The 19,152-nt window shown below is 33.1% G+C and overlaps 1 protein-coding gene across 1 annotated transcript; it reads left to right on the top strand.

Annotated features, from left to right (window-relative positions):
* Nucleotides 1-15,064: 15,064 nt before the first annotated feature.
* On the top strand, nucleotides 15,065-17,443 carry LOC111910617 (ribulose bisphosphate carboxylase/oxygenase activase, chloroplastic). The gene is made up of 6 exons (XM_023906443.3): nucleotides 15,065-15,224; nucleotides 15,347-15,675; nucleotides 15,755-15,946; nucleotides 16,215-16,687; nucleotides 16,783-17,064; nucleotides 17,181-17,443. Exons 1-6 carry the CDS (start codon nucleotides 15,177-15,179, stop codon nucleotides 17,192-17,194), a joined length of 1,338 nt encoding a protein of 445 aa, XP_023762211.1. The 5' UTR covers nucleotides 15,065-15,176; the 3' UTR covers nucleotides 17,195-17,443.
* The last annotated feature ends 1,709 nt before the right edge of the window (nucleotides 17,444-19,152 follow it).

Genomic DNA, 19,152 nt, shown 5'->3' with positions numbered 1-19,152 from the left:
AGGGGACAAGGTCCCAGTCAGTTTTGGTTTTCGGTCCGATGCAGTTAGTTCCGGACTTTGGTCAGATGCAGGGTACAAGGTCCTAGTTAGTTCCGGACTTCGGTCCGATGCAGTTTCCAGGCTTCGGTCTGATGCAGTGGGCAGGGCCCTGGTTAGTTCCGCACTTCGGTCCGATGCAGTGGGCAAGGCCCAGTATGTGTTTATATGTTATTGTATGGTATGTGGTAGTTTGGGGGAGCTCACTAAGCTTCATGCTTACAGTTTCAGCTTTGATTTCAGGTACTTCCACAAGTAAAGGGAAGAGCTCGGGATGATGGCATCGCACACACCACAACTTCAGTTTTTGTCCTGGGAGTCGATTAGCTTTTCATTGACATGATTCGATACAATCTTGATACAGTTTTCTTGTGATACTTTGTTATGGTTTTGGATACATTGATGTATGGGTTTTATTTTATGGTATTGATCTAATGATTTTAGTAATGATTAAACAAAAAATTTTGGGTCGTATTTTGGGATGTTACATGGATCTAGGTTTCTCTATTGAACATGCAATGAATCCAAGACTTGCAAACCCTAATCTAGCATACATAATTTCGAAATTAGCTAATTACATCAGATCTAGATGTTTACTTCTTCAAATAGCGGCTTGAATATTCTTTTCTTGAGTTTAGAGTCACAAGTGTAACTCCTCTAATGGCTTACAAACACCACAAGCAAGAAGGCAACTTTGAGAGAGGAGGGAGGATGCTAATTTTCGGCCCTAGGGTTTCTCTTGGAATCAAGTGGCCGAAAATTGAAGGCTAGGGGCCTTATTTATACTGTAGGCTGCTAGGGTTTCAGTCTAAACTCTAATGGACAGCTTAGTCACCAAAGAACCCAAGGAACCTTCTGGAATAAGGCCTTGGATGAAAATATGATGATCCTTCATCATAATTTCGTTCCCCCTTAGTCCATTAGGTTTCCTAGCCCGAAACACAACTATCTCACATTTGACAGTTTATGCCCCTTTATTTAATTAATCTCCTTTAGCCACCAAATTAATTCCTAATTAATTTATGACTAATACTAACTAAATAAATATGATTTCTCCTTTAATATATTATTCTTATAATATATTAATAAATCATATTATCCTCTCTTTCTCTCTCATCAAGTTACCCTGTCAAGTTGCTTTGGTGAAGACAACCCAAAAGGACCATGCACAACCCGGTCAAGTACATACCAAATATAGTTACGGGCTTAGACACTAATCCAACAGTCTCTCACTTGGATAAGTGTAATAAATACATCTCGCATACGACTTCAAAATCCGGTTTAGCAATCGTAGCTCTTATACGCTGCTGTCAACTCTAATCAAAATCTTGTCCTTTAGATAAGGGATCATTTAATCCTCTATTCTAGATATCATGCTGACAATCACATGGAACATAGTCATACTTATTGTTCAGCATATTGTTCCTCGATCTATGATTTGTTTGACATAGAACTTAGTTGAACACATCAACTTTGTCCTGACCGGGCCCGACACATAAGTCAAACCAAATCATCAAGTGGCCAGACATCACTTTTATCCTCTTAGAATAAAAGGAACAGACAAACTTCGACTTATATGCTTTTATTATTCACTGGCTAAATCATACACAACAATGTGTTTTATAACATCAAGTTACTGATGCGTTTACGCATTGTCAATGAACAACTAACCAATAGACAATAACCATATCTCTAGGTTTAAAGATTATATGAGATTATCGTCTTGCGATCACTCGTGATAAATTTCATGAAGTGATACAAGCAAGTGCGGGTTTATTCCAATGCTCAAATCACAATTCATAAGCACTCTTGAACTTTGCAGCAAACCTTTGCCATGTCCAAAACCTTTTAGACAATCTTCAAACAAATTCATGATAGTCTTCTTTCATATCTACTTCCAACATATGAACGACTGTGGACTGTTTGAATAATCTTATCATTCAGGAAGTCAAAACATGCAAAATTGAAACAATAGATAAATAATCAACACAAGATAGTATCTTTACTTATAAATAACACACCTTTATTTATTCATCAAATGTCAAGTACAAATTTATCCATTACACGTTTCCTATCTAATCTAAACTTATCGTCCTTCAGCCCAATGCTCCTAGCGTGCTGCAAGTGCTTAACCCTACTCAGTCCCTTCGTAAGGGGATCTGTTGGGTTATCTTTTGACGATACCCTCTTCACTACGAGGAGTCCCTCTTCTACCCGATGTCTAATGAAATGGTATTTTCTGTCGATATGTCTGGATCTGCCGTGATCCCTTGGTTCCTTGGTTAAGGCAACCGCTCCTTCATTATCATAGAAAATCTCCATGGGCTCCTTTATGGATGGCACAACTCCAAGGTCTTCAATGAAGTTCTTCAAGCATATTGCCTCTTTCGACGCTTCACTTGCTGCAATGTACTCTGATTCACACGTTGAATCAGCCACAGTCTCCTTCTTGGAACTTTTCCAAGTCACTGCTCCTCCGTTAAGGGTAAAGACCCAGCCTGAATGCGAATGGTAATTATCCCGATCCGTCTGGAAACTAGCATCACTGTACCCTCGTACCCTCAAGTCATCACTCCCACCGAGGACTAGAAACCATTCCTTGGTCCTCTGAAGGTACTTAAGAATATTCTTGACAACAATCCAATGCGCTTTACCAGGGTTCCCTTGATATTTGCTGACCATGCTCAAAGCGAAGGCCACATCAGGGCGAGTACAAGTCATAGCGTACATGATAGAGCTAACTGCAGAAGTGTAAGGTACTCGGCTCATATCAGCTATTTCTGCCTCTGTACTCAGGCATTGGGTCTTACTCAACTTGGTATTACTTTGGATTGGCAACTCCCTTTTCTTGGAATTTCCATACTAAAACGCTTTAGTACCTTACCCTTATCCAAGTATGTATCCTGACTGAGTCCTATCAGTATTTTACTTATGTTTCTTACTATCCTTATTCCCAGTATATATGCAGCCTCTCCGAGGTCCTTCATAGAGATACACTTCCCAAGCCAGGACTTGACCTCCTGCAAGGTCGGGACGTTGTTTCCTATGAGCAGTATGTCATCGACATACAATACGAGGAAGCTTACTGAACTCCCACTGGCCTTGACATACACACATGACTCATCTTCGCTTTGCAGAAAGCCAAACTCTTTGACCTTCTCGTCAAAACAAAGATTCCATCTGCGAGACGCTTGCCTTATTCCATAAATGGATTTCTCAACCTTACACACTCTATTTGGATGCTTCGCATCGACAAAACCCTCTGGCTGATTCATGTAAACATCCTCAACCAACTTTCCATTAAGAAAAGCGGTTTTCACGTCCATCTGCCATATTTCATAATCATGAAATGCAACTATTGCGAGCATCACCCTAATATACTTTATCTTAGCAACCGGTGAAAAGGTCTCATCATAGTCAACTCCAGGAGTTTGAGTAAAGCCCTTTGCAACCAATCACGCTTTATAAGTGTGCACATTCCCATCCATGTCTGTCTTCTTCTTGAAGATCCATTTTCACCCGACTGTCTTACGACTCGGCACATTATCAACCAAATTCCAAACTTGGCTGTCGTACATGGATTGAATCTCGCTGTCCATTGCCTCCTTCCATTTAGCAAACTCTGGGCCTGCCATGGCTTCCTTGTAGCTGCTAGGTTCGTCCAAGTTTACTAGTGTACTATCACTAATAAATGTATCCCCTTTAGTAGTAATATGGAATCCATATAACTGGGGTGGAGCACTAGCCCTACTGGAACATCTAAGAGGTAAGGACTCGTCAACAGGTTCAACATGAGTTTCCTCCTCAGGTTGATTGCCAGTATTAGAGGTTCCTTCATCGCTTTGTTCTTGAATCTCTTCAAGATCAATTTTCCTCCCACTGTCCTCTTGGCTTATGAGTTCTCTTTCTCGGAAAACCCTTCTCCTCGCAACGAAGACAACATTGTCACTCGATCTGTAGAAGAGATAGCCAAAGGACTTCTGTAACACTTCTCACTACGAGGTTCGAGCTTGTCGTGAGTTTCTCGTCTTATGAAAGCCTCGCAACCCCAAAACTTGATATGTGCGAATGAGGGAGCTTTCCCTGTCCACATTTCGTGAGGTGTTTTGGTAACCTTCTTGGTGGGAACTAAATTAAGGATATGGGCGACCGTCTCTAAGGCGTACCCCCAAAAAGCTATTGGTAATGAAGCCCGACTCATCATAGAACGAACCATGTCCAACAAGGTCCGATTACGTCTCTCAGCCACACCATTCAATTGTGGCATTCTTGGAGGCGTCAATTGCAAAACGATTCCGCATTCCTTTATATAGTCGTGAAACTCAAGACTTAGGTAATCTCCTCCTCGGTCTGACCAAAGCATCTTGATTTTCCTGCCCAGCTGATTTTCCACTTCATTCTTAAAATCTTTGAACTTTTCAAAGGTTTCTGATTTTTTGCTTGATTAAGTAGATATATCCATATCTGCTATAATCATCCGTAAAAGTCACGTAGAAATGGCAAGCATCCTTTGTGGTGGATCTAAAGGGCCTACACACATCAATGTGTATGAGATCCAATAGACCCTTACCCCTATCACAAGTGTCAGTAAAGGGTGACTTGATCATCTTCCCAAGCAAACAAGATTCACACACGTCATCATCCCTAAGGTCGAATGACTCCAACACTCCATCCTTTTGGAGTTGGGCTATGCGTTTCTTGTTCACATGGCCAAGGCGACAATGCCACAAGCATGATTTGTATAAACTATTAGACAAATCAACATTCAACACATCATTTCCTAAATTGTCTACAGCCAACACAGATTCATATATTCCATTACAAGGAAATGCATTGAAAAAAAAACACCATTCAAATAAAAAATAATAGAACCATTACTATTTTCAATTGAGTATCTGAAACCTTGTCTATATAATCCATGAAAAGAAATGATGTTTCTTGCCATATCTGGCGAATAGCAACAATTATTTAAATCTAATCCTAACCCATTACTCAACACTAAATAATAAACTCCGACTTTGGTCACAGGCGACGATCTTCCGTTTCCCATAATCAAGTTTATCTTCCCATGTTCCACCTCCTTACTTCTTCTTAGGCCTCGCAAATCAGAACAAATGTGGAAACCACATCCTGTATCAAGAACCCATGAAGTAGCAAGTGATGAGTTGGTAGATTTAATAGAATACATACCTGCATAGGTGGGCTTTATCTTCCCATCTCTAATGTCCTGCAGATATTTGGGGCACCTTCATTTCCAGTGGCCCTTCTCGTGGCAATAAAAACACTCTGCTTGTTTAGGGTCAGAGGAGGGTTTAGCAGGACCTGCTTTGGTTCCGCTAGAAGAGGAACCATCTTGGGACTTTCCTTTTTGGTGACTCTTAGACGGAGCCTTCCACTTCTTACCTCTTCCTTGCCCTATTGCCAACACAGGGGCCAAATCAGTAGGAGTTGATGCAATAGATTTATCCTTTAGGTTGCACTAAACAGTTCTCAACAACCCTTGAAGCTTGCTCAAGGTGACCTCCTCTTTGTTCATGTGGTAGGTCATTCTGAACTGGTTGTAGCATGGAGGCAAGGAGTGGAGAATGATATTGATAGCCAAATCCTCATCAAAGTTAACATTCAACTTTAGAAGACGATCAACATACCTCTGCATCTTCTGCAGATGCGAGGTCAAGGATTCTCCGCTCCCCATCTTAGCGGTGATCATGTTAGTGATGATCTCATAACGCTCTTGCCTCGCGCTTTGGTGATACCTATCCATTAAATCTTGATGCATCTCGAATGGATACATGTCCTCATAGGACTTCTGGAGTTCAGCATTCATAGTCGCGAGCATGATGTAATGAACCTTCGTTGCATCACGTTCATGAGCCTCAAAAGCAACGATTTCTTCAGCAGTGGCAGTTTCTAGATTGATCTTTTCAAGCTTCTCGTCAAGGACATACTCTCTGTCCTCGTATCGAGTGATCATTCGAATGTTTCGGATCTACTCGTTGAAGTTGTTGCCATTAAAGATCACTTTCCCACACAAATTCATGAGTGAGAATCCACCAGTAGCTGCAGGAGTGTTGTTGTTTGCGTTCGACATCTGAAAATAGAAAAGGACAAGTTTGATTAGAAAGAATCCCCAATTAAACACCCAAATGAAAAATTAGGGCTAGGATCCAACAACATTATTTACAACTTAGAAAAGGGATACTGTAATCTAAATGCAAATAATATTGAAGGTAAGTGAATGACGATTCACTAATTTCCACCATGAAAAACGAAAGGAAATTTAGTTTTAAATGTATTTGAAAACTCCTAGATCTTTGAGATTCATTGAACTTTTCAATGGCATGTTTAAATCTCGATATGCACTTCAAATTTGCGACTGGGATACCGAGGATCGCAAACAAGTCGTGAATAACCATGCGAATCAACATGGTTCACCCAATGTCTCTATCACCCAATCAATGTGTCGGTAAACCACACACGCTCCATTGATCTATGACAAACATCGAGCCACCCTTCGCCACCAATGTCAATCCCAAATTAGTGTGTCGGTTAACCACGCACTCTCCACTAACGATTGACAAGGGTGCAAAGTGTAATTCCATGGAATAACATCATTTTCACATTTTACCCTAAAGTAACTAAGATTGGGAATTTGAAAAACATTATAGTTGCTTTGTAAATTTATTATACTTATAATGAGGAATTAAGTGCCTTATCCAATCTGTTCGGCTAACGACCCTCCACCAGTCAAGCAAGCGGTGGGTGTGAGTGTACACCCATTAAGCGTCATTTTATAGGCAACAACCTTATACCCACCTTATAGACTGGCTTCGTGAATGAGGCCTACTAGCGATAAGACTAGCTTATTCTTATACAAATATATTAATTAATCTTGTAATAATATAATAATATAGGGTTGAATTTTAAACTTGTAAAATTCTAAGGGTTTGAAATTTAAATCATTCAAAATTAAACTTTTAATCATAAAATTTAAATTTCAATACTTGAGGACAAGTTTTGAACTTTTCAAAACACAAGGGATCAAATAACAAATAATATAAATTAAACAATTAACTTTATGATTATCTATATTTGACTTAATCCAATTTTATTTACAAGATAATTCATCAAATAAATTAAATAATCAAATATTATCACATAATTAATTTAATATTTAAATATATGGTAATTATCTTTTAATTTGGTAAGGATAATCATAGCGAATGTATAAAATTCGGATTTTATAATTCAAAAAGAATTTTGGTAGTTATCCAAACACAAAAATAGCCAAAAAACTGAATTTTGAGCCATCTGATCCACAGACTCGTCGAGTAGCAAACTGTACTCGTCGAGTCTGTCTCACAGACTAGACTCACGTCGTGAATAACAGAGAGTCACGTCGTGAGTTTTTGATTTTTCAAAAACGATTTCCAAATCAAGCAATGAACGAATATGATAGCATCAAATACAACTGAAACCAATCAAGCTCTAATACCACTGATGGTTTTTTTATGCATAAAAACAATCCTATGTGCTCATACAAACCCTAATGCTTGGATCTAGGTTTCTCTATTGAACATGCAATGAATCCAAGACTTGCAAACCCTAATCTAGCATACATAATTTCGAAATTAGCTAATTACATCAGATCTAGATGTTTACCTCTTCAAATAGCGGCTTGAATATTCTTTTCTTGAGCTTAGAGTCACAAGTGTAACTCCTCTAATGGCTTACAAACACCACAAGCAAGAAGGCAACTTTGAGAGAGGAGGGAGGATGCTAATTTTCGGCCCTAGGGTTTCTCTTGGAATCAAGTGGCCGAAAATTGAAGGCTAGGGGCCTTATTTATACTGTAGGCTGCTAGGGTTTCAGTCTAAACTCTAATGGACAGCTTCGTCACCAAACAACCCAAGGAACCTTCTGGAATAAGGCCTTGGATGAAAATATGATGATCCTTCATCATAATTTCGTTCCCCCTTAATCCATTAGGTTTTCCAGCCCAAAACACAACTATCACACATTTGACAGTTTATGCCCCTTTATTTAATTAATCTCCTTTAGCCACCAAATTAATTCCTAATTAATTTATGACTAATACTAACTAAATAAATATGATTTCTCCTTTAATATATTATTCTTATAATATATTAATAAATCATATTATCCTCTCTCTCTCTCTCATCAAATTACCCTATCAAGTTGCTTTGGTGAAGGCAACCCAAAAGGACCATGCACAACCGGGTCAAGTACATACCAAATATAGTTACGAGTTTAGACACTAATCCAACACTTTTAACATATCATACTAAACTTATAAAGGAAACATTTTTCCTTTCACCACATCAATTTGAAACTACCAACTTTTCATATTTCCCTATAATATACCTTCTAACTCAAATATGTTATTAATTATTAATATTATCATAAATGGAAGACTTCTTGAATTATCAATAACTTCAATATATTGTTAAATGCATAACCTAAATTAATTTATCAAACAAAATTAAAAATATATTGTACAATTTAAAACCTAAAGTAAAATATCAAATAAAGTTTTTAAAAAAACTCAATGTATATTTTTTACAAGAATTAAAAGAAAAATATTAAATACAATAAACGTAAAAGAACATAAATCTAAAAGTAAACTTAACTAAAAGATCTCAAAAAACTATTATTTATAATAATTGAAATTTGGTTAAGTTTTTTTTTTAAATTAATTTATAATAATAATAGTTAAAATAACATAAAGTTATAAATTAAATTATGTTACATCACAAATAATGATTGACAATTTAAATAATCATCATGATGATGAAATTAAAATGTTGTCAATTTTTCTTTAAAGTTAATAAGTCATTAAATTAGTTAATAAAAATAGATAAGAAATATAATTAATTTTATACACACGTAAAGTGTGAGTAGATACCATTAAATGATTTGATTTTTGTAAGTGTTATATTATCTATTGTTCAAATTGATTATATTGTTACATTAACTAAATGTCTAAATGCAATAATAATTATTTTTTAGTTAATATAAATGACAAAAATATTTTTAATGACATATGATTACTAAAAGGTTAACTATACAATTTTATTCCGTGCAACGTGCGGATATTCGCTTCGTATCATATGATACTATATTATAAAGTAAACATTTTTTTTTCTTTCACCAGAATGAAACTCCCATGTATTTTTTCTTTCACCACATTCATTTGAAACTCCCATGACTTTTCAATTTCTTTCTAATAATGATTATAAGTTGGTTAATAAGATTAAATAAATATAAAACCTAAAGTGTAATCATATATAAACTAAATTTCAATATTAAAAGAATATCTTTACTTCTACTTATAAAGTTATTTTTTTTTTAACTTTTAACATATTATACTTAATTTATTAGTTTTAATATATTGTTGGATGTAAACCTTTATCATTTTAAAGCTATAATTTTTGAACAATTTGTATAAAATACTTCAATTATAAATTTAAATATAACATTACATGATCAACTTAAATATAAATTTTAGTTTAACTTAAACAACCAAAATAATATTTTGTGAATAGTTAAAAGTGATAAACTATAGTGTATTTATAATAATGATTATAAGTTAGTTAATAAGGTTAAATAAATATCAAACCTAAAGTGTAATCATAAATAAACTAAATATCAATATTAAAATAATATATTTACTTCTACTTATAAAGTTATGTCTTTAACTTTTAACATATTATACTTAATTTATTAAATTTAATATGTTGTTGTATATAAATCATTATCAATTTAAGGCTATAACTTTTGAACAGTTTGTACGAAATACTTAAATTGTTAATTTAAATATATATCATTACAGTGTCAATTTAAATATAAATTTCAGTTATACTTAAAAACCCAATGAATATTTTGTGAATAATTAAAAGTGATAAATTGTAGTGCTAAATGCAAAAATTAAATTATAATCTCAATATAACTAAAATATTTGTATAATCGTTAAAAGTTTTCATATAGCTTAAAATAACTTACAATAACAATAGTTAAAAATAATTGTATATAAATGATTATATTGTTACCTTTTAAATCGAAAAACAATGTTTTATATTTTAAATAATTATAATGATAGAAATTAAAACGTTAAGCAAATAAATTTTAAAAAATTAATTAACAATAACAACAATTATAAATAACATTAAACCATATATTATATTTAATTTTATTCATGAGTAACTCGCGGGTAGAAGTCATTCAAACGGTTGGGATTATGCACTTATAACAGATGTATATATTATCATATAATTAAAAATAATTAATATATTATATCAGTTTAATATACGAATTATTATATCAAATTTAAAAATAACGTTATTGTTATATTAAAAAAAACATATATTTGTAAACATTTCAACTATATAGGTGTTTCTAAGCAACGCGCGGACATTCACCTAGTACTATATTATAAAAGAAACATTTTTTCTTTCACCACATTCATTTGAAACTCCCATGACTTTTCACTTTCTCTCTAATAATGATTATAACTTGGTTAATAAGGATAAAAAAAATATCAAAACTAAAGTGTAATCATATATAAACTAAATTTCAATATTAAAAAATATATTTACTTCTATATATAAAGTTATGTTTTTTAACTTTTAACATATTATACTTAATTTATTAATTTTAATATATTGTTGGATGTAAACCATTATCATTTTAAAGCTATATAACTTTTGGGCAATTTGTAGAAAATACTTAAATTATTAATTTAAATATAATATTACAGGGTCAACTTAAATATAAATTTTAGCTTATCTTAAACATCCCAAATAATATTTTATAAATAGTTAAAAGTGATAAATTATAGTAAATTTCTAATAATGATTATAATTTGGTTAATAAGGTTAAATAAATATCAAACCTAAAATATAACCATAAATAAACTAAATTTCAATATTAAAATAATATCTTTACTTCTACTTATAAAGTTATGACTTTAACTTTGAACATATTATATTCAATTTATTAAATTTAATATGTTGGTGTACGTAAACCATTATCAGTTTAAAGCTACAAATTTTGAACAGTTTGGACAAAATACTTAAATTGTTAATTTAAATATAACATTACAGTGTCAACTTAAATATAGATTTCAGTTCCACTTAAAAAACCCACTGAATATTTTTTGAATAATTAAAAGTGATAAATTGTAGTGCTAAATGCAAAAATATAAATTGTAATCTCAGTTTAACTAAAATATTTCCTAAAAATATTTTTATAATCGTTAAAAGTTTTCAAATAAGTAATTTAAAATAACTTATAATAACAATAGTTAAAAATAAGTCTATATAAATGATTAGATTGTTACCTTTAAAATCAAAAAACATTGTTTGATGTTTTAAATAATTATAATGATAGAAATTCAAATGTTAAACAAATAAATTTTAAAATTAACAATAACAACAATTATAAATAACGTTAAACTATATATTATATTTAATTTTATTAATTAGTAACTTGTAGGTAGAAGTCATTTAAACGATTGAGATTATGCATTTGTAATAAATGTATATATTATCATATAATTCAAAATAATCAATATATTATATCAATTTAGTATACAAATTATTATATCAAATTTAACAACAACGTTATTGTTATATTTAAATAAACATATATTTGTAAAGATTTCAACTATATAGGTCTTTCTGTGCAACACGCATGCATTCGCCTAGTATACTATAAATGAAACATTTTTTCTTTCACTACCTTCATTTGAAACTCCCATGACTTTTCATTTTCTTTTTAATAATGATTATAAGTTATGTTTAACTTAAAGTGTAATCATATATAAACTAAATTTCAATATTAAAATAATATTTTTACTTCTACTTATAAAGTTATGACTTTAACTTTTAACAAATTATACTTAATTTATTAGTTTTAATATGTTATTGTATGTAAGCATTATCATTTTAAAGCTACAACTTTGGAACAGTTTTGATAAAATACTTAAGTTGTTAATTTTAAATATAACATTACAGGGTAACATAAACATAAATTTCAGTTTAACTTAAAAAAACCCAAATAATATTTTGTAAATAGTTAAAAGTGATAAATTGTAGTGCTAAATGAAAAAACAAAATTGTAATATCAAATTAACTAAAATATTTCCTACATATATTTTTATAATCATTAAAAGCTTTCGAATAGCTAGCTTAAAATAACTTACAATACCAATAGTTAAAAATAACACTATATAAATGATTATATTGTCAGTATTAAAAAAAATGATTGATATTTTAAATAATTATAATGATAGAAATTAAAACGTTAAAGAAAAAAATTTTAGAAAATTAATTAACAATAACAACAACTATATTAAAATATATATTATATTTAATTTTATTCATGAGTAACCCGTAAGTAGAGGTCATTCAAACGATTGAGATTATGCAGTTTTAATAGATGTATATTATCACATAATTCGAAATAATCAATATATTATATCATCTTAGTACATGAATTACTATATCAAATTTAACAACAACGTTATTGTTATATTTAAGAGAACATATATTGTAACGATTTCAACTATATATGTGTTTCTACGTAATGCGCGGACATTCACCTAGTATAGATATAAATTTTGAATAATCGTAACAATCTTAGAGTGTTATTTTTCTAGTCATGATAACGAGTTAAACCATTAAATTTATTGAGAAGTAAATGTCCATATAGAAATACCATACATGTAGGACATCAACCGTCACATGAAACTAATAATACTCTAAAACATTGGCCGATACAACTATGGTGATGGGGGTTTTGTTTCATCTCTAAAATGTTATTCCTTATATATTTAGTTTTATTTTATGAACCTATTATATTATGTTGTATCTAAGTACTGTTTTCTAAACTGTGCTGATTGTTCATTTTTTTCCTTATGTTGGAGACAAACGGTTTAACATATTGTACTTTTTGGGCCACACAACATGAAAACTTCCTAGGATCACTCATCCTAAAACTATTTTCGTCTGAAACTTCTTAAGTACAAAGTTTTTATGAGATCTGTTGTCCTTAGGAATGTATACATGTCTGACCTTGAAATTTTAGATGCCTTGTCCCTAAATAAGATATTCAATTAAGGTCGTATAAGGTAATGCTTAGGACCAACAATGACTTTAAAACTCATTGTGATAGTTAGGTATCCACAACCCTTATAAGACAATGCTTAGCCATCCTACAAGTAGATTTGGGATTGGAGATCTAAATCCTAACCCCCCCCCCCCCCCCCCCCCCCCCAATCCCCGTTGATAGGGTCTCCCTAATGCACTTAGGGTGTGTTTGGGTTAGGGTTTTTTTTTTTTTTTTTTTTTTTTTTTTTTTTTTATTATTATTATAAAAAGTGATTTTTAAGAAAAGTGCTTATTAGCTTATGAATTTTAGGAAAAACGGTTTTTAAAAAGTGTTTGGATAAGAAAAGCTGTTTTTTAGGAGTAAAATGACTAAAAAGCTGGAGTAAAAAACTAAGATTTTTTAGCTTTTTGAAAGCCTTATTTTTCCCAATCCAAAAAAACTGTTTTAAAAAACGTTTTTTTAAATACATAAGAGTTGTTTGGATAGAAAAAAAAAGATGGTGCTTATTGCTTATTCCACAACAATAAGCTAAGTTTAAGTGTTTGGATAAAATCCTTAAAAATCAACTTATTGTGTTAATAATAAGCTAAATAAGTTAATTTTAATAAGCATTTCCCCTTTGCTTATTTGCTTATTGCTTAATGCTTATTTCCAACACAAATAACTTAATAAGCTAATCCAAACACCCCCTTAACTTATTAGCTTTTTAAAAAGCTAATAAACTATTTTCAAAAGTTACCCCAAACACCCACTTACTACAATATTGTCTGTTTTAATCCATCCGATTTGAAAACTTCCTAAAGGTCACCTATCCTTAAACTGATCTCGCCGATGCCTCCTTAACCGCAAATCTTATAAGAACTCTACGATAATAGGGGTGAACAATGTCAGGATGAGTGACAACTTTGAAATTCGTTTATATTGGATGGCTTAAAACGGACAATATTCTATATGGTAAATGTGATAGAAGATGTTATTAAGGCCCATAAGGGAAAAGCTCATATCACAAAATTTTGTAATTAACATATCGTTGTTTATGTTTATGTTTTTAGGCTTTACCATTGGGTAGGTAACGGAATTTCTATTATTCCTACTGGCCATTGAGTATGTAACTGAAATAAGTTACATATGTTTTCCTTTCAAGTTTCAATTGAAATCCATCACAACGAATTGCCTTTGCTGCCGACTCAAAAATCAACAATTATCAATTCAGGTACGTTTTTCTATTATTATTAAGAATTGTTAAGGACTTTAGTTGAATTGTAATTATAAACATAGGGTTTGATTTGTATGGTAAATTAGTTGATTTTGTTAATGATTATTGATCATTAAATATTTATTCATATAATTTTATATGATATGTATTGTTTATTTAATATACTTATATAAAAAAATTATTGAAAAGAATAAGTTATTCAACTATTTATGTCACATGTACAAACACGTTTTGGTGGTTCATATACTAATAGTGTATCATTAGAGAATGATGAATTGGTTTATGATGTTCCAATCTATATTTGTACCTCAATATCCAAATTTCTGCCTCTCGCTACTACCCTAAAAATTATGACGAGTGTACCTCTATATCCAAATTCCTATTCTCGCTACTACTCTAGAATTATTAACAGTATACTTTAAATTCTATCACATAATACATAAAACGAAGGCCTATGTATATTATTATTATTATTTTTAACTTTATATGGATAGAATGAAATTGTTAAAATGTTAAATGAGGCCAAAGATATTGAGTGGTGATAGAAAGATTGAAGGTTAACCTCAAAAAGCCCGTCTTCCCATCCAAGTCTATGGTCTTCAAACCAACATGCAATATTTGGATGCCACGTGGCACGGTACGATATCTTGATTATGTGGCCGTTAAGCTTTCAAAAGCTAATCCTCAGCCTCCTTACAATTCTTGGTCACTCGTTACTACTATAATAACTCACAAAACCTTCCTCCCAACTCATTCTCACTTCCACTTCCACACTTATCTTCGTCGGAGATCCATGGCCACCGCCGTAACAACCTTCGGAGCCGCCGTCAACAGAGCCCCGGTATATCTATACTCCTTTACTTGCTTTCACATATGATCACTTAATTGCTTTAAAATGGGGTATCTTTCTTGATCTTGAAAAGGGTTAATAACTAGAATCTGTGATTGTTATGATGATGACAGTTGAGCTTGAATGGAAGCAGTGGTGTTGCTGCAGTCCCGAGCTCGACCTTTTTAGGTAGTAGCTTGAAGAAGATAGTGAACTCAAGACACGCCGTCAACAGCAACAGGTTCGCGTCATTCAAAATCTTGGCAGCTGATAAAGAGATCGAGGAAACCCAACAGACAGACAAAGACAGATGGAGGGGTCTCGCATACGATATGTCCGATGATCAACAAGACATCACCAGAGGTAAAGGGATGGTTGACTCTCTGTTCCAGGCCCCACAAGACGTCGGAACCCATTTCGCCGTCATGAGTTCATATGAGTACATCAGCACTGGGCTTCGCACGTACGTAATCACCTTCAGCTTTTCATAAAACTGATTCGTTGATTGGATATTCTTGATTATGAAATTTATGTATGTATAGATATAACTTGGACAACAACATGGGTGGATTCTACATCGCGCCTGCTTTCATGGACAAGCTTGTTGTTCACATCACCAAGAACTTCATGACTTTGCCCAACATCAAGGTCCCTCTGATTCTTGGAGTCTGGGGAGGAAAAGGTCAGGGAAAATCTTTCCAATGTGAACTTGTCTTTGCCAAGATGGGAATCACGTAAGTTTAATTAATTAATCTTTTTCAAGAAACTTTGATTAATTTATTGGTTAGGAATCATCGTCATACTCTTGTTATATATATATATATATATATATATATATATATATATATATATATATATATATATATATATATATATATATATATATATATATATATATATATATATATATATATATATGTGCATACATACTGATCAAGAACTTAAATCGGTTTTGAAGTAGTGATGTGATGTGATATGATGGGTGTGTTTTGGTTTTGTCAGACCTATCATGATGAGTGCCGGAGAATTGGAAAGTGGGAACGCCGGAGAGCCGGCCAAGTTAATCAGACAACGTTACCGTGAGGCGGCGGATATCATCAAGAAGGGAAAAATGTGTTGCCTGTTCATCAACGATCTGGATGCAGGTGCAGGTAGAATGGGTGGAACAACACAGTACACAGTGAACAACCAGATGGTGAACGCCACCCTCATGAACATTGCTGATAACCCCACCAACGTACAGCTCCCCGGAATGTACAACAAGGAGGATAACCCCCGTGTCCCCATCATCGTCACCGGAAACGATTTCTCAACACTGTATGCTCCGCTCATCCGTGACGGTCGTATGGAAAAATTCTACTGGGCTCCGACTAGAGAAGACCGAATTGGTGTCTGCATTGGTATCTTCCGTACTGACAATATCTCCGACGAGGCCATTGTCAAACTTGTCGATACTTTCCCTGGTCAATCCATCGGTAAGGAAAATGATCTTGTATTCTACTCAATATTACTCAATACTAATTAAGTATACTAACATATCTTAATTGTTTTATTATTCATGATGAATTAGATTTCTTTGGGGCGTTGAGGGCAAGAGTGTACGATGATGAAGTGAGGAAGTGGATCGGAGATGTTGGAGTTGAAACCATTGGAAAGAAGCTTGTGAACTCGAGGGAAGGACCCCCGACATTCGAGCAACCAAAGATGACAATCGAGAAGCTCTTGGAGTATGGAAACATGCTTGTCCAAGAACAAGAAAATGTCAAGAGAGTTCAATTGGCAGAGACCTACTTGGCATCTGCGGCTCTGGGAGATGCTAACAAGGACGCCATCGATCGCGGATCATTCTTTGGTTAGCCTTAGCCACTTCATGACTTCAATATTCAATAAAATAACTTTGGAATTTATCAAAATTATTTCAAAAAAAAATCTTGGGTTTTCTAAATAAATATAACTTATTTGGTGCAGGCAAAAAGGAATAGAAAGCGGTATTCGAGTGTGCGAAGGTTGCACTGATTATCGATGGTTGGTGGAAACGCTATGATGATGATTGATGAAGGCAGTATTTATATATATTTTAAGGCCTTTTTAAGGGAAGGAAGGTGTTTATTTTTGTTTCTAAGGATGTGAGATGTCAAATATTATGTGTTTTACATCTATTTCCATGGATTTTTTTTACCGTCATTGTGTAAATTTTGTTTGTTGGTAGAAAGTAAGTTCCTTGGGTTTCACTTGAGTTTCATGAAATTCACAAATTTTAACAATCGACGCTCGGGATAAAATGTGTAAGATAATCTAAGCCCAAACAGATCTAGAAACCAGGCTTGGATTCAAAGCCCAACACTTAAAGAGGTTTTATTAATTATATTTATAGCCTATAGGTAGGGGCGTCAAAAAAACTCAAACCCGATCCGACCCAAACCCGAATAAGGTAATTTGGGTCGGGCTTAAAAGGGTCAAAATTTCTAATCGGGTTAATCTGACAAACCTGAATTAAAGTTAGGGTCGGGTTTATGGTTGATTTTTTAAAAAAAAATCGGGTTTCGGGTCAATCCGAATAATTCGTTTAACTAACAGTTTGTACAGTACAACCCTTTGTAGCTATTGTTATTCTTCGACTTTATTTCTCTTCGTTTAAATATTAAATCATATCATCATATTATGAAGACAAAACCCATTCATTTTTTTCTCATCCTCCTAAGACTCGTTATCATAAGTAACAAAATAAACTCAACATTTTCTGGAAATTTACATTTTCAATCCCTATATTAATAAGTGATTTATAAAAATGATACAAATTGAATCCATCTTACCTTCTATGTGTAACCTACACTAACAACATAATGAATTGAACTTTTTTTAGCAATTTATGTATTCCATCCCTGTATTATTACCTAATTTGCTCAAATGGAAAAACATTAGTCTGACTTACATTTCAACCTGATTAACCCGATTAACCTGACCCTATTAACCCGTAACCCAATTAACCAGAACCCCACTAAGGGCTTCAAGAAATGACCGTAGGGTGCAAGGAAGGGATCCCGAGCTCTAAATCTTAATCCTGTAGATAATATGGGTAACTTAAGAAATTTATGTTCCTAATCACCAATTAACCCATAATGATAATTCCTACCCTCTAAACAAAATCCTTGACAAAAACAGTTTTAAACATTGACACTTTCAACCCCTTTTCTAAAAATGATTACAAAACCCTTATTTATACATTTCCTAATTCACTACTTTTATTATTTTTATTATTTATTTATTTATTTCTTAATTAATTCTTTAACATTTATCGAATGCCATTATTCATTTTATTCGCCGATATACTTCCTTGGAATATTTGTCCATAAATAAATGATTATACTTATGATTTTATAAACTCGTTTCCGAATTACTAATAAGAAATAAGGCGCTTGTAACGACATAAATTTCAAAACAATTTTTCACATTTTAAAAACACATTTTCATTCATAATTATTATAAAATGTCATTATATCACATAACAATCCATAACATCACATCCCAAGATCATAACATCTAAAACTCCTCATGTGTGTGTATTGATCAAGTCGGCGCCTTCCCGCGATCCTCACTGGTACCTGAAACACATCACACAACACTGTAAGCATAAATGCTTAGTGAGTTCCCCAAAATACCACATACAACACACACGCCTTTCCAGGCCATAACTCTATGGAACCTTCCGGTCCAAGTGTCTTAGGGGACTTCCGTCCCGAATCCCGGTAGAACTTCCAGTCCTACTTGTACCGACCTTCCGGTCCGTACCTCCTGACCTTCCGGTCCATGTGCTCTTGACCTTCCGGTCCATGTCATCTTGACCTTCCGGTCCATATCATACATAGCATACATAACACATATCAGCATATACCACATATATCTCATAGCATATAAGACCTTCCAATCACACTTAGGTACC

Source organism: Lactuca sativa, chromosome 2 (genome assembly GCF_002870075.4).
Source record: "Lactuca sativa cultivar Salinas chromosome 2, Lsat_Salinas_v11, whole genome shotgun sequence".
Taxonomy (NCBI): Eukaryota; Viridiplantae; Streptophyta; class Magnoliopsida; order Asterales; family Asteraceae; genus Lactuca; species Lactuca sativa.
This window is presented reverse-complemented; position numbering and strand designations above follow the sequence as displayed.